Source organism: Sinocyclocheilus rhinocerous, unplaced genomic scaffold, assembly GCF_001515625.1.
Source record: "Sinocyclocheilus rhinocerous isolate Xijiao unplaced genomic scaffold, SAMN03320098_v1.1 scaffold534, whole genome shotgun sequence".
Taxonomy (NCBI): domain Eukaryota; kingdom Metazoa; phylum Chordata; class Actinopteri; order Cypriniformes; family Cyprinidae; genus Sinocyclocheilus; species Sinocyclocheilus rhinocerous.
Window position 1 is genome coordinate 3,277,171 of NW_015646352.1, and position 15,827 is coordinate 3,292,997.

Below are 15,827 nucleotides of genomic sequence, written 5' to 3' on the forward strand. Positions count from 1 at the left end.
AAATGAAAGGATAGAAGGAAGAAGGAAGAAAGGAAAAGGAAAGACAGGAAGAAAAAAAGACAAAGGAAGGAAGAAAGAAAGGAAGAAAGAAAGAAAGAAAGAAAGAAAGAAAGAAAGAAAGAAAGAAAGAGAAAGAAAGAAAGAAAGAAAGAAAGAAAGAAAGAAAGAGAAAGAAAGAAAGAATCATCTAAAAAAACTCAGGAATGAATGAATGATATATAAATAAAGGAATGAATGAATGAATCAATAAAATATAAATAAAGGAATGAGAAAGAAAGAAAGAAAGAAAGAAAGAAAGAAAGAAAGAAAGAAAGAAAGAAAGAAAGAAAGAAAGAAAGAAAGAAAGAAAGAAAGAAAGAAGGAAGAAAGAAAGACAAAGGAAGATGAGAAGGAAAGGGAAAATGAAGGGGGTGGGGGGAGAAAGACAGGGAAGAAACAAGGAAGGAATAGAAAGGAAAATGAGATTGGCTGGAGAAGTCTAACACACAGAAAAGCAAGCAGAGAAGAACAGAAGAGAGAACGAGAGACACATTTTGGACAGCTGTGCTGATTGATCATGTTCCACTCCACCATACTCTCACATTAGCTTAACAAACAAGTGAATTATCACCATACTTGTCCTAGATATTGATTCACACTACTAACCACGATTCTTGCTAAATCATTCATTCTGCACCGTTTGCTTCAACAAATTCCAGTCACACTGCAAATGACACAGAAGATGATTGCAGAAAACTGTTCAAATGATTGAGGCACACTGTTCTGTCTCGGAACTATATGACCAAAACCAAATAAGATTGTTCCTAGAAAGGTACTGTATTTCTACCTCAATTACCCTTTTCAAGGTTTTATTGTAATGGCTTTTAAAAATAACTTGAAAAAAAAAAACGACTTTTAATAAGATTTGAAGGCTGCACTGAAGATCTTTCACGTTCTGGTTGCTACCGTAGTATCAATCCAGCATGCCTGTGAAAGATCCATTAAGATCCATCAGAGGCACTTAATGAATTTAATTTATCAGTGTACTATCTAGATGGTTCCCAAGCCACTGACGTGATGATCTAATGAAAATGCTTTATCAGAAAAAAATAGCAGTGTTACCTGGGATCATCCATGTCAAAAACAACCTTGTTGATGATGTCCTCTGGACAGATGAGACGCTGGATGTCTTCGAAAACTTTCTTTCTGGAACATTGGAAAATAAACAAATAAATAAAACCATCAGTGAACCACAGCTTTGGTTTCCAAAAGTAGAATTCAATTTATAGATTAAAAAAATTTTAATAAATATTTATATAAGTCTGGGTATATGCCGTACATTTCATGTCAATGTCACTTGATTTGACTTGACTTATTGCACAATTAAAACACATGTATCAATCAATGTGCTTTAATTTTTGAAACAACATACATCGCACCATTGTAAAACACAAAACAGTCAATGGTTAACAGAGCTGGGTAAAAAAGAAAAATAAATTTCTCGATTTTAATAGATTCTCATTTTTTACAAAGCTATATCGACTCTTAAATCCCAACAATCGATTAGTCTAGCCCTGCAGGGCAGGTGTCCTGCAGAGTTTAGCTCCAACTCTAATCAAACACACCAGAACCAGCTAATCAAGGTTTTACTAGGTATATCTGAAACTTCCAGGCAGGTGTGTTGAGGCAAGTTTGAGCTAAACTCTGCAGGACACCGGCCCTCCAGACCTTTTGAAACAACATACATCGCACCATTGTAAAACACAAAACAGTCAATGGTTAACAGAGCTGGGTAAAAAAGAAAAATAAATTTCTCGATTTTAATAGATTCTCATTTTTTACAAAGCTATATCGACTCTTAAATCCCAACAATCGATTAGTCTAGCCCTGCAGGGCAGGTGTCCTGCAGAGTTTAGCTCCAACTCTAATCAAACACACCAGAACCAGCTAATCAAGGTTTTACTAGGTATATCTGAAACTTCCAGGCAGGTGTGTTGAGGCAAGTTTGAGCTAAACTCTGCAGGACACCGGCATTAGAGTTTGGTGACCCCTGTTTTACAGCATTAATTGAGAGATTTTTTTGTCTTTGAGAAAATTTGCCATTTACTTTACCTGATATATCCAAAATAAGCAATATCAAATTGAGTGGCAGCTCTAATATAATTAGGCAAACTATCCCAAAGTTTAGGTGCTACTACAGCAAACGCACAATCCCCTCTTTGATTTTATCTCGAACTTGAAATTTTAAATAGCTTTTGGCTAGTAAATATCAGTATTCTTCCAGATTGATATTCAGTCAGGAGATCCGAAAGATAGGGCGGTGCGAGACTATTCAACGATTTATACACTAATAAAGATTTTAAAATCAATTCTATAACTTACTGGAAGCCAATGAAGTGAGACTAAGATGGGGGTGATATGTTCCTGGTTTTTTTATACCCATCAACAGTCTAACTGGTGCATTTTGATCGAGAGATGGATGATTACAATAGTCAAGTCTTGAGGAGATCAAAGCATGTATTGCATGTATGAGTTTCATACATTTCATGTACATATATTATGTTTATGTACACATATGTTAGCTTGGCATTGAAAATGGTCAACATGTGACCGAAACGTTTGCCTTGTTTCATTCAGTAAATTGCTTATATTGTTCTCATCTCGCTTGTGATGCTTTGATGTTTGAGTGTGCGAACTTTTTTCAAGCTCTTCACCTTTGGGTAACCTTTTTTGGTCTACGCACCTCAGTTGGATTTTTTTGAAGGCGCGGTGAGTCTCTGGCTGCTTCTCATGTACATATATTAAAAACAATGTGTATAAGTGTCAGGATTATGGACTCATTGTGTTGTGTTTTCCCTCCACATGTGTTCCGTGTTAATTAGTTATTCCATGCACCTGTGTTTCCCCAATTATCCTGTGTTTATAAGCCATAGTCCATTCAGTTCATGTTTGTCGGAGATTATACGTCAACCCTGGTGTTTCCTGTGCTCCTGTCTGCCCCGTGTATTTCCTTGGATGTTTGGATTAAAAGACTATTGTTTTCGTGTACTCCTGGTCTCCTCGCTCCGCGCTCCTCGCCATAGGCAGAGTGTGACAATAAGTATGCATATTTTTGTATACATAGTGTTAATTTCATTAAAAGAAAAGTATGACAAAAAATACTTGTTGACAACCTTTCTTTCATGAGTAAGACGAAACAACACTGGCATTAAATGTGACTGAATCAACATGCAATATCGCTGACAAAAAAGACAAGACTAAAATGCAGTAAAAAAAAAAAACTCTTTATATTTACTTAAAAAAAAGAGAGAGAAAAACATAGACCTGAATATAATTTTGAATTTTTGGAATTAATATTACAAATTTAGGAATTAGTTTTAGCTACTGAGAGAAGGTTTAAAATTTTTCATAGTTTAAGTTTTTCATAACGTAAAGAGTATGTTCATTTATATCATAATTTAATAAATCAGGAAACTAGATAAGGTAAAGTAAACCATGTGTATGAGTCATAAATGAAAGAATAAAATCGGTCCATATGTATTGCATGCTATATTGCTATATTATCATGTTAAAACGTTCATCTTGTTAGATTTTTGAATGATTCAAATCTTTTCAATTGATTCAATTCACAAGACTGGCCTCAACAATTTATCCATGAATCTAGTTGATCCAACAATTCCACAATTTGGTCACAATGGTTAACGTGTCGTAAATCGTAAAAACGACTTAAATTCACACAAACCTAGTTTTATCATGTCGGAGCTCGACAGCCTCATTGTTCATTCACATTCATTATATCAAAAATATTAGTGACAATATTCTTGAAACAGTTCTCATCTTTGGGTGAACTTAGGGTGACCATACGTGCCATTTTCCCAGGACGCGTCCTGGCCAGGATTTCTATATTGCCTAAAATATCTAGGTTTTGGCTTTGTTTGCGTGTGCAGACCGATCAGTGTATGACATCAAAATACCATACAGACGGTTCTTTATGCTTTCAAAATGCTCTCGAGGTATTTTGATGTCATACACCGATCGGTCTGCACACACAAACAAAGCCAAAACCTAGATATTTTAGGCAATATAGAAATCCTGGCCAGGACACGTCCTGGGAAAATGGCACGTATGGTCACCCTAGGTGAACTACCATTTTAAAGTTTAACTACAGTAGCTAGCTTTATTAGCTTTATTGTTTGTGGCAGTATATTTGTCTTGCCTGCAGAGGGAGCTCTTGCCGTAAACACTCATATTAATAGATATTACTTTAACAAATGACTAATAAGCAAAGCTATCAGCTATTCCAGTGTTACACGTATCTAGCGGTCTGGCAGACATCTACCTAAAGTGCTGATAATGGCGGGTCGTTCTCAACTCTGTTTGGATGATGCCATTTCCAAATCAAACCTATAGTGCCTCATCTTTTTTTCCCTGTATGATGCTAACGGGATAATTTTCTTGGTTGTTTGTGTGCATTATTTCTTTGTCACAGATAAACAACAATAATGAGGCCTTTTTCTCCTGATGCAAATAAGCACAATGCAAAATGCAGGGGGGGGGGAGACAATCTGTGTGGACGCTCCAATCCCGAGAGCGAATTTCAGATGATAATGGGGTTGAATGAATGAGCAAAAAGAAAGTCAACAGTCCGCCGTGGCTGGCAATAAACCAGGAGCACTCTCATCAAAACGTTTACTTCATGGAAAGAACTATAAAACAATAAGACATAAACAAGCCTTATGTCCTTCATTAATGTTAAATTCTGAGCATAGAACATCACAAAGGGTAAGAAAAAAAAATTACGATGAACCATTTTCCTGCAAATGTTACCAAAATGATGTGTCAGACATATGTTTTAAAGATGAACTTTTTAAAATGACCATTTTTGGATGTCAAATGCAAATGTTTCAGACTTATCTGAAGTCAATGTTGGATTAGGACGCAATATGTGGAATTAAAGACAATATGTCTTTTTTTTTTCTCACTGGCTGTCTGACACTTTCTTTTTAAAACTCCAAAAGTGACTATTTCTGAGTTAAAATGACACCAATAGAACCCATATGAACTTATCTTACCCTTGAGCAAACACAATAAACTACAGAAATGACTGAAATAAATGTCTATTTCCTTTAATCTCTCCCTTGCACATTGAAGAACGTTTTCAGCAAAAACAAGTTTTCCGAAGGGGCCTACCATAATGAGATATAGATTTAAGGGCTTTTCCTCAGTAGAATAGAGTCTTTGGGTGTCTTTAGAGCAAAGCAACCAGTGAAAGCAGAACGACTCACTTAAGGCAAGAGAGTTTAGCTCGGAGAGGAATATTTTAATGGATTTCATTTGTACTTGCAGTGAGTTTAATGAATCTGTGCCATCATTTGCATATGACAATGTGTAAGTACGGATGGAGAATAGGCCTTAAATGGCATCCACGTGATCTGATTTAGAGACAAATCAGCTTATAAATGAAGTCTAATAACTGCATTGTTTTTTTTTCTGGTAATCTCAGCATGCAAGTGCAACACATGCAGCTGAAAACGTTGGGAGCTGCTGCAGTACGGAACACAGAATTTGTGCAAAACCAAAGACACAAAGTAAAGTACAAATTAAGGCATCTTTGGGGAGGTTTTGAAAGCGTCTTTATGGAATCAAACAGCTTTCAGTTATTTTTCTTGTTGCAGTCTGTAATGGCACAGTTTTTACGAGCAACAAAACACCAAAGTAATTCTGCTCCGCCATTCCCCAGATATGTCTCTCAAAGTGAATGTCTCTTTAAATCATTTAATATTGAATATTAAATGTGATCACAGGTGAATGGAGAGCTCCTTGATGTTAAATCACGATTGTTATTGCAATGCAGTCTAATAGCTGATCAGAAAAAGAATCTGTTATTTGATATAAATAATTAAATGCAACCATTCAATAGAAAACTCTTTGCATATGTTTTGCTACCTGAGACATTAGAGGTTAAATCGTTCTAATATTCAGGCTCAATTTCATCTGTCACTTGGTAATAAATCCACGGGAATAAAACACAAGATGTAATATTTTGAGAATAATGTCATAATAGGCCTTTTATATAAGAAGAAGAAGAAATTACTAATCAAATAATAAATTTTAAAATAATATAAATACAAAAATATAATAAATAAATAAAAAATAAATGCATAAAAATATAATCTTATTTTAGATCATTTTTAATATATACTGTGTATATATATATATATATATATATAAAATATTTATTATTAATTATTTAAATTTTTTTAGTAAAGGTTAAATGATTTATTAAGCATTTCTATATAATTAAAGTTATATAAAGGCAACCAATGGGACAAGACCATCATTTTAAAAAAAAAATCTAAAATATTTATAATTTTTTTTCTTCAAACATTTGCATTTTTAGTTTACATTTAAATTTTCCAATGTATTCTCGTAATTTTGAATTTAATGCAAAATATTACTAATTTAATGTTGTATTTTTGAAACATTGATTCTCATTTAAAACATTCTCATTTGAATTCTTTGATTATTTCCCAAATTTATTTTTTAAACATGCCACTAAAACACTATTGAGATTTAACCAATGTAATGTCCATTTTTCATATTTTTGGGTCAGTGCATGTGTTTTGTTCCTTTTGTATGGAAAGCAATTTTGTCAGGTTGCCACTTGAGTTAATTAAGAACCAGTTGTTAGAACCTCTATGTTAGACAATCCATCCACCCTATACTTTGTGCGGGACAAAATTACAATAAAAGCCATGATTTCTCACCTCTGCACATGTGGTGGTCTTTTAGCCATGGGCTTTTGCTCTTGTGGGGGCAGGTGTCCCCAGAAGTCAGGGAAGGCTAGGATGGAGTATCCAGCTATTGACTTTGTATTGGCTGCAGTGGCGGTGTAGAGACGTGGATCGTGGTTGGGAGTGCAGATCCCGTACTTCTCCAGAAGCCTGTCCACCATACTCGAGTGGCCTTCTTGGCTTTTCCTGGAGCAGTTGAGGTAATGCTTATGGAAGTCACTCGTCCGGAGGTGATTTTCATCTCGGTCGGAAGGCAGATCGGAGCCTCTCTGGTCACTCGGCATCTTGTCGTTCAAGTCTCCCTCCAGAGTGCTGTCATCATCTGAGCTTTCATCGACCTCAGAGCTGGAGTCCAAATCCTAGAAGACATGATTGTCCAACTGTTAGAGAGAAGCTGCAAAGCTAATGTTAATTTTCAGGGGGAAAAATATTCAAGAACATCCACAGATGTCAGCTCTTTATATTTTCGGCCACATCAGCAACTCTCGAATCAAAGGTGTAGGAGAAAAACTGCAAAAAAAGGAGACAGAGATTACAGTAAACATCACCCACAAGATATCCTGTTTTCCCTCTGGCACCGTCAACCACTCAGTGCGGTACCGCAGAACAACAACCCAAAATAAACCGTGAAGGAAATGAAAGCATTTTTTAGAGACTATTGAGGGAGTAAAGCCAAAAAAGGATAAGGACTTGTTTTGAGGATGCAGCCCAAAGTGGTGCGCCATCACTTCCAGCTTTCTATTGACTTCAAAAGGGTGATACTGACAGCAAATAGGGTCGTCCAATTACAGTCTTTGACAGGCATAAAATGAACTGTATCAAAATAGCCAATGGCCCTGGCTGCTTTTAGAGCAACCAAATAACAATTTAAGCTCACGCCTTGTGCATTTCCATAAATTTAGCGGGGAAAAACGCCCGTGGTCCAATTCCCAGGTTCTTCCCTAGGGTGAATGTGAGAATGTCCAAGAAACATGATAGACATGAGGTGCTGACCGGGGGAAAATTTTGCACACATCGTGCCGATAAAAGCTTCCATCATCTGCGCTCACCTCCCTACGGAAGATCTTAGTTTCTGAACGCCGTCCTGAGTTGGCTCTGATCTTCGCCGCAGTGCACATAAACTGTATACCATCAAAGTGAATGTGTTAGATACAAAACTTTAGTGCTGCACCCTCTGCTATCTCATTGCATTTAAATTTAACTTTATCCACCTCCTCACACTTCTAAAAATATGTGTAAGCACAAAGATGCCACAACTTCCATGAATACCAACAGCAGGGGATGCATTAATATAAATGAACCTGTGCTGTATAAAAACGTCTCGGGTTTGAGGCTGTATACTGCATCTCAGGGGGCTCGCTTTGTCATATTCATTTTTTGAAACCACAAATAACACTAAAACAATGTAGCAGCACCGAGATGTTTTTTTCAAAGACTTATTTTAATCATGAACTTGATACAGACAAGTACAACGGCCCTTTTGATGAACTCTGGGAGTGGGACTCTGGGAATTTGTGCTCGGTTGTTCCTACAAGTGGGTGAGAGGGAAAAAGCAGAGATTCAATTCACAAAAGGAACGAACGAATCTGTTTGAGGTCAATTCAATTACAATTCAATTACACAATCCACCAACCAAAAGCTATTCATGCCTGACGTTTTTGAAATCAGCATGTAAAATAACAGAAAATTAGCGCAATTGTGACACATTTGGGGAAGTTTTCCACAGCTGTCAAACTCAATTCAAAATGGATATTACTGGCTAATAAGTTTGCAAATGCACAGAATTTGAGTTGCCACCTACATTGTGAACAATTCTGGAAAGTGTACTTAAAGTACTTAAACTACAATCAAGCTACTCTTATAAAAAGCTATCAAAAAGTAGTTACACTGAAGCTATTGCATATTTTCATGTATGCTAATTATTATTCTATATATATATATATATATATATATCATAATAATTAGCATACATGAAAATTTCAATTCAAAAACTACATTTATTGATTTATTTGAAAATTTCATTTAAATTTCAGTTTGTGAATTTTAATTCTCTTTGCTTGAGATATACATTTTATAATATATTTCATACAAAAGTTCTTTCTGGTTCTCGAATCTGATTGGCTGAGAGCCTTTTCCAGGCGAGCAATATTCTAGTGACAACAGCACTCCAACCGTTTCACCATTTGTATCAACGGTATCTTGCAGTATTTCTCACAGTGAGTGTCACACCCAAATCCACTATAATTTTATAAATAATACTTTATATTGTGTCACGGAATGTAGTTTAAGAGTTTTTTAGGCAAGAATGTAGTTGTTTAGACTTGAAATATGTGGTTTGACATTTTCGGAGATGTGAGCTCCAGGGCGTCAGCGGTCGTTCAATACTCATGAACCTGCCGAGAGCAGCCTCACCTCTAATTTGCTGCTGGCTCTGATGTCTCTATAGTGGTTAAACATGAGATATAATTCTTTTTTGGGTAAATCTAATGGGCAGTCTTTGGTCTCAATCTATTATTTGTTCCAGAGCAAACAGTTTTGGCTGAGGGTAAAATCTCATCACATTATATTTTATATAACTAATACTGTATATCACAGCGCTGCCTATGTACTTTTGACTGAATTGGCTAGCAACATTTATGATAGCTGTTGTTGTTGTTTATTAAATATTATTAGTCAATGAATACTATTTTATATAGATAATAGTAGTATTTTTCATAATAGTATTTAGTATTGAGAAACGGTGTGTGTGTGTGTGATGGTCATTTTAGTTACATTGTTCCACCATTAGATGGCGACAAGAGACTGTTTTATGAGTGAGTCAGCAGTAAAGACTTTTATATTGAAAGAGACTGAAACAGGGTTGTAAATAAGGAAGCTATTTTTACTTTAAACAACAGCTTGTAAGAAGCAGCCAACAAATGCACTGAGCAGCGCTGTCATTAGAAATCCCCCTTAACAGATGAAAGGACAGTACGACAAAGATATCGCTTTCCTCAGTGGACATTAAGACTAATGTTTTATTGTGAATATGAGATTGAGCTGAAGAATGAATGCTGGATCAGATGCAGGTAATCACACTCGCTAAGGTAATCGCTCTCTCATAATACTCTACGTAATACAGTGAGCTTTTACTACAGTAATACAATGAGCTTTCAATGAAGCAACTCGATGTTCCTTCGTTACTAGTTCTAAAGTGGTGTTTTCGAATTAGTAACGGAGGTTTGAGCTCAGCTGTTAAACTGTCAAACTGAGAGTTGAATCTGTGGTGGAAAGAATTAGTTTGCACAAAAGAGAGTTTATAAAGACAGTCCGTTGTTGTCTTTTTTTATTTACACACTTGTGGCGTTAACTGTTAACCGTATAAATGCAATATCTCACTCATAACAGTGCGATATGGCTATATCAGCACGTTATGATTACCTACGGCCGAATCACAGCTGTGCTGATATACAGCCATACCACACTGTTATGAGTGTGATATTGCTCATATATATATACACACAAACACAAAATTGACTTTTGCTACCTGTCCAAAGCGTCCAAAATAAATAAATTAATAAATATATAAATTAATCAATTCTAAACTAAACTAAATATTGAAACTGTATGGTCAATTGTACTGTACTGTAAATACAGTAAACTGTATTTAATACCGCACAGTAATGCTTGTGAGGCCTTGACTAAGGAACTGCGGCGGAACAAAACAATCATGTCGAGTCTTGAGCTTAGACTCAGCAAAGAAACTAAGGTATGTTGGTGTCATGCTGAATGAAATGAACATCTAATTTTCAACTCCTGGCTGTCCTGTACAGTATCACACAAAGAGTTGCAGATCAAAGGTAAAACATTTTTTTCCCGAGACGAGTCCTCAGGGGAAGAGACCCTTCTGTTCCCCTCCCTTTGAGAGCGCAAGCTCCGTGCCAATCTCACTCTCTCAGGCTTATGTTTCACATCTCAACCCTTTATCTAGCCTGCAATATTTTTGACAGCTCTGCAGTTTTACCCGTGTTCTCTTCTATGGAATCCTAACGTGATGCTATGAATTAAACCCCGTTTAATCAGGGCCTTTGTTTTGGCCCGAAGATTACAGGTGCAGCATCATTGTCATGCAAGATTAATAGCGGGGAACTGATTGGCATGAATGTCCTGCTGTAAATTATTTTCATCTTGGTATTTTGCACGGCATGCATAATGCAGCGATTAATTACAACCCCTGCGTCCAATCCAGTCACAGCATCTCCAGATCACAGTGGCATTTAATGATAATGGGAGAAAACATCAAAGACACATACAATGAAGGGGAGCTAGGATGGACAGTTTGCTTCCATGGTATTGAGCTGAAACCAAAAGAAAATTAAAAATTGCATAATGAACATTCAGATTGATGCATTATTATAATAAATTACAGGTTTTCGATTTTGATTGTTTTACACCAGGGCTACCGATATCATATCATATCATATCATATCATATCATATCATGTATTGAACTGAAACCAAAATAATGACATAATGCATAATGAACATTAAAATTGATGTACATTATTATCGAGTATAGGCTTTGAATTTTAATTTTTAAATTGTTTGATACTAGGGCTTGTAAAAGTTGTGGTTAAAAACAAGTGTAAAATCCATACACTACTAAAATGAATGTCCAAAAATCCAGTTCTAAACTATGCTTTGATCAAGCATAAATAAATAAATATTTTTTTCCCAAATTTTTTTGTAATGTTTTTTTTTTTTTACATAATGACAAATTCAAATTAATCTCTTTAATACAGCTGTAGTATTAAACAAATAAAATTAATTGTGCATATAAATGGGACAAATACATCAAATACGAGATTTGATGTGCGGGTGAGTAAATAATGACATTATCAATTATGTGTGAATTATTCCTTTAATAACTTGTCATTATGAGGAAGAAGCATGTGTTTCTAGGAACTGCTTAGCCTTTATGTCAAGAATTTGCAGACAGAATTGATTTTAAAAATGTTAAATTGAAACAAAAAAGTGAATTAGTAGCTTGTCATTTCCTTTGGAGACCTGAATTACAAATCAATATGTGCGGCAGGAAATGAACCAAGGAAAAGCCGCTTTTCAACAGCAGTAGTACATCATGTTATATGATTTGAATTAAAATAGTGGTGACATCTGAATAAGGAGGGAGTTGAACGTCGATGAACCGGAGGTGTTGACATTTCTATTAGTTTGAACTCATCCGCATGCTAAAGGCAGCCAAGCAGGGATTTCTGCAAGACAGCCGCAGGCGTGTTATTGTGCTGCGAGAGGAGCCGTCAATCAAGACCATAGCAGTCACTCATGATGGGAAGGGTGGTGACACATTTAAAATGAAGAGTCACACTGAACATATTATGGAACTTGAAATGTCATCACTCATTTCTGTCATTGGCTCTATGGTTGGCTGACCCGCAGCAGGGTTAACAGCAGACGGAAATCTCCAGAGATTCTGAAACAAGCTTTTAAAATGGTTTGATATAGTTTTATTATTTTTCATGCATTGATTTATGATTCTAATTCAATAAAAAGCTCCAAAAGGCCAAAATATCCAGACTGAAAATATAATTCAAAATAAAATGTAAAATCTGAAAATAAACATTTTCAGTATATTTTAAGAAATATTTAAGATTCAACACTATTCCTAGATCACTTTAATTTGCTTAATTTAATGTAAATGTATAATGACTTAGATATGAATAATAATAATAATAATATTGTTTAAAAATATAACAAGCATGCATGAGAATTCAAATTCACAAATTGAAATTTAAATATTCACATATTCACAAACTGAAATCTTATAATATATAATATAATAAAATATAATATACAATTCATAACTTGCACATTAATGCAAATTCAAATTCCTAACCATAATAATAATAATAATAATAATGTTTAAATTTATAATATATAACTTGTGCATAAATGAGAATTCAAATTCTTAACCCCTAACCCAAATTGTAATAATAATAATAATAATAATATTACTACATAAGAAAAATGCTAATTAGAAACACATTCAGTGGCTTCTGAGCCCAAAGGTGTTAATATTTGAAATAACTTTTTTTTTTTGTTTTGTTTTATCAAATGTTTTTTAGTGAAAACAGGTTACATGTGAACACACACACAACACACATAGTTTTCTTTGACTAATAAGTGAAAAGCTATCACATAATTATTGCAACCTCTGAGAGATGAGATTAATCATTTCCTGTGGACATTCTGCCAACAACATGTTCCTCATTTTTCCCCAGAAGTCTTCAGGTCAGCAAAAACAGGAACAAAATCACTCTATTAAGATGAAGAGTGAGGCAAACATGCCGCCGTTGTAAAGAGCCAAAGCACAAGTGTCTGATTTTTTAAAGCGTAACAAGGTCATTTTCAGTACAAACCATGTCCCTGTTGTGCTCTTAAGCTGCATAGTGGTGCCGTTGCAGTAGGTATTATAGCACATCCTGCTCCCATCAAAATCTCTTACTGCATCCACACAAGGTCCATATTCACCCCAAGTGCACTTAGAGACACTTCATATAAACTTTATCCTGGCTGTCTGCAATTAAGAGCAGTACACTCGTAACTTTCACGCCAGGCTGCAACGACTAAACCCCAGAGATGCTGACAGTTTTTAAAAAAACCTCTTTGAAATATTTCTCGAAAGTGGATTAATGTCTACATGAAATCAAAATTCACCCCATTTACATTCTCAATTCACATTCCTTATTATGCATGCATTATCAGCCACATTATTCCAAAGAAAAACTAACAGCACACTCGCTGTGAGAAATACTGCAAGCGGAGTGATACAAATGGTGAAACGGTTGGAGTGCAGTTATCACTAGAATATCACACCACCCATATATATATATACAGTGGGTACGGAAAGTATTCAGACCCCCTTAAATTTTTCACTCTTTGTTATATTGCAGCCATTTGCTAAAATCTTTTAAGTTAATTTTTTTTCCTCATTAATGTACACACAGCACCCCATATTGACAGAAAAACACAGAATTGTTGACATCTTTGCAGATTTATTAAAAAAGAAAAACTGAAAAATGCTCAGTATTTAGTAGAAGCACCCTCTTGATCTAATACAGCCATGAGTCTTTTTGGGAAAGATGCAACAAGTTCTTCACACCTGGCTTTGGGGATCCTCTGCCATTCCTCCTTGCAAATCCTCTCCAGTTCTGTCAGGTTGGACGGTAAACGTTGGTGGACAGCCATTTTTAGGTCTCTCCAGAGATGCTCAATTGGGTTTAAGTCAGGGATCTGGCTGGGCCACTGTATATATATATATATATATATATATCCAGTGAGGCACTTACAATGGAAGTGAAAATTTGTGGAAGATACATATTTCAATAATACAAAAAATTGCAGTAAAAGAAAAAAAAAAAACATCAATATTCATCTGATTTAAGTGTGGTAAATTCACTTTCTAATCCTTTCTGTTATAGAGTTGTCTGTTAAGATACAAAAAAATTGTAGAATAATGTTGATCACCACAAAAATGTATTTCCACTTGTCCCTCCTTTTCTTTAACAATAAATAAATACATACATACATAAATAGATAAATTAAAAAAAGAATACAATGGAAGTAAACGGAATATTAAAATATGCACCATTTCAATAGTACAGCCGCAAACCGTAAAAAAAAAATCAATATGCATTTGATTTAAGTCTGAGAAAATCACTTTCTAAGCTTTTCTATGTAAAGTTATACCAAATTTGATCTTCATCGCCATAACGTAACAGCATAAACCCTAAAATGGCTATACAGCTCAAATAATACACAAGGTTTGACAGAAAATGGCTGTAAGTGCTTTTATAAATTAAAAGCTTCACATTTTAGTTTTTAAATCCTCCAAAATTGTCCCCTTGTACTTCCAGTGTAAATGCCTCACTGTAACCTCCAGATTTTTTTTAAGAAAACGATAAATTTGTCACAAATGCTGTCATTTGAGCTTAACTGGTAATCTGTAAATCCTGTTGATGTAGGTATGGAGGTGCAATGCTTTGTGTTTACTGCCGCAGAAGGCAAAGATGTTCACCTGGAAGTCATGGTGCAGCTCAGGGCAGAGACATACATATTGACCCAGCTGCTCTAGGGGCCGGTCGGGCTCTGGTCGGGGACGCAGCTTGTTCACATCTGTTTCCAGGTCATCTTCCTGCCATGGAGAAACACAGAGCTATAAACACTGTTCACTCTTAAGCTTGACTGACTGCAGACTGAAACATATCTATCTTCCCCTGTCACTGCATGTGAGGACCAGAGGTCATGTGACAAGCTCCAGCCAATAGAATGCAGCAGGCTCTGACCTCTGACCTTCACTCTGTCTTTCTTTATGGCAAGTGGGTCAAGCAGCAGACAAACAGCAATTACACACCTTATTTGCCAGGTGAGGCACATGTAAGCGGTCACCCCTACAGCTGTGGTGTAAATGTCACTCTCGCACATACACACAAACAAAATGATTTTTGCGGTTCTCTTCTGTGCCACTAGGAAACAGAAATCAGATAGTGACCCTATTAAGCCCACCCAAAAATGAATGAATGAATGAATGTTCATGGTTTTTAAAGATATCTGAATAAATTTCCAATAAAGTGGGTATTAAATCAAAGAATAATCTCTCATCTAAACACTTATGTTTTGACATAAAAAACTAAATTAAATTACTTTTAAATTGCATGTGTCCATTTAAACCTAGCTATTTTATAAATATGCTCATAATAACATTGTATTATATATATATTAGTGCTGTCAATCGATTAAAAAAATTAACTAATTAAATCACGATTAATCCCACCTAACATTAATGTTTTTAAATATACTTTTATATTGCAATAATTTCACATTCAATCTTCAAATTAATGTACAAACAACATAAAGACAGTATATTTTTTAATGGCATATTTTTTTTTGACTGAAGGCCATTATCAATGATACCAATACTGATTTCTCTATAAAACTGCCCCCCCCTAATATTTAACCATTGACTATAGCCATTCAGCATTACAATAATTGAGAGCGC

At 35.3% G+C, this 15,827-nt stretch overlaps 1 protein-coding gene across 1 annotated transcript in view; it reads right to left on the bottom strand.

The window, feature by feature from the left end:
* Positions 1 to 15,827, bottom strand: part of LOC107707416 (cytosolic carboxypeptidase 4-like) — a 170,948-nt gene that overhangs the window by 92,017 nt on the left and 63,104 nt on the right. Inside the window, exons 11-13 of the mRNA XM_016511404.1 lie at positions 14,847 to 14,963; positions 6,747 to 7,132; positions 1,102 to 1,185 (exon numbers count right to left, since the gene is read on the bottom strand). Of these exons, the coding sequence (XP_016366890.1) occupies positions 1,102 to 1,185; positions 6,747 to 7,132; positions 14,847 to 14,963 (587 nt within the window). The remainder of the gene's footprint in view (positions 1 to 1,101; positions 1,186 to 6,746; positions 7,133 to 14,846; positions 14,964 to 15,827) is intronic.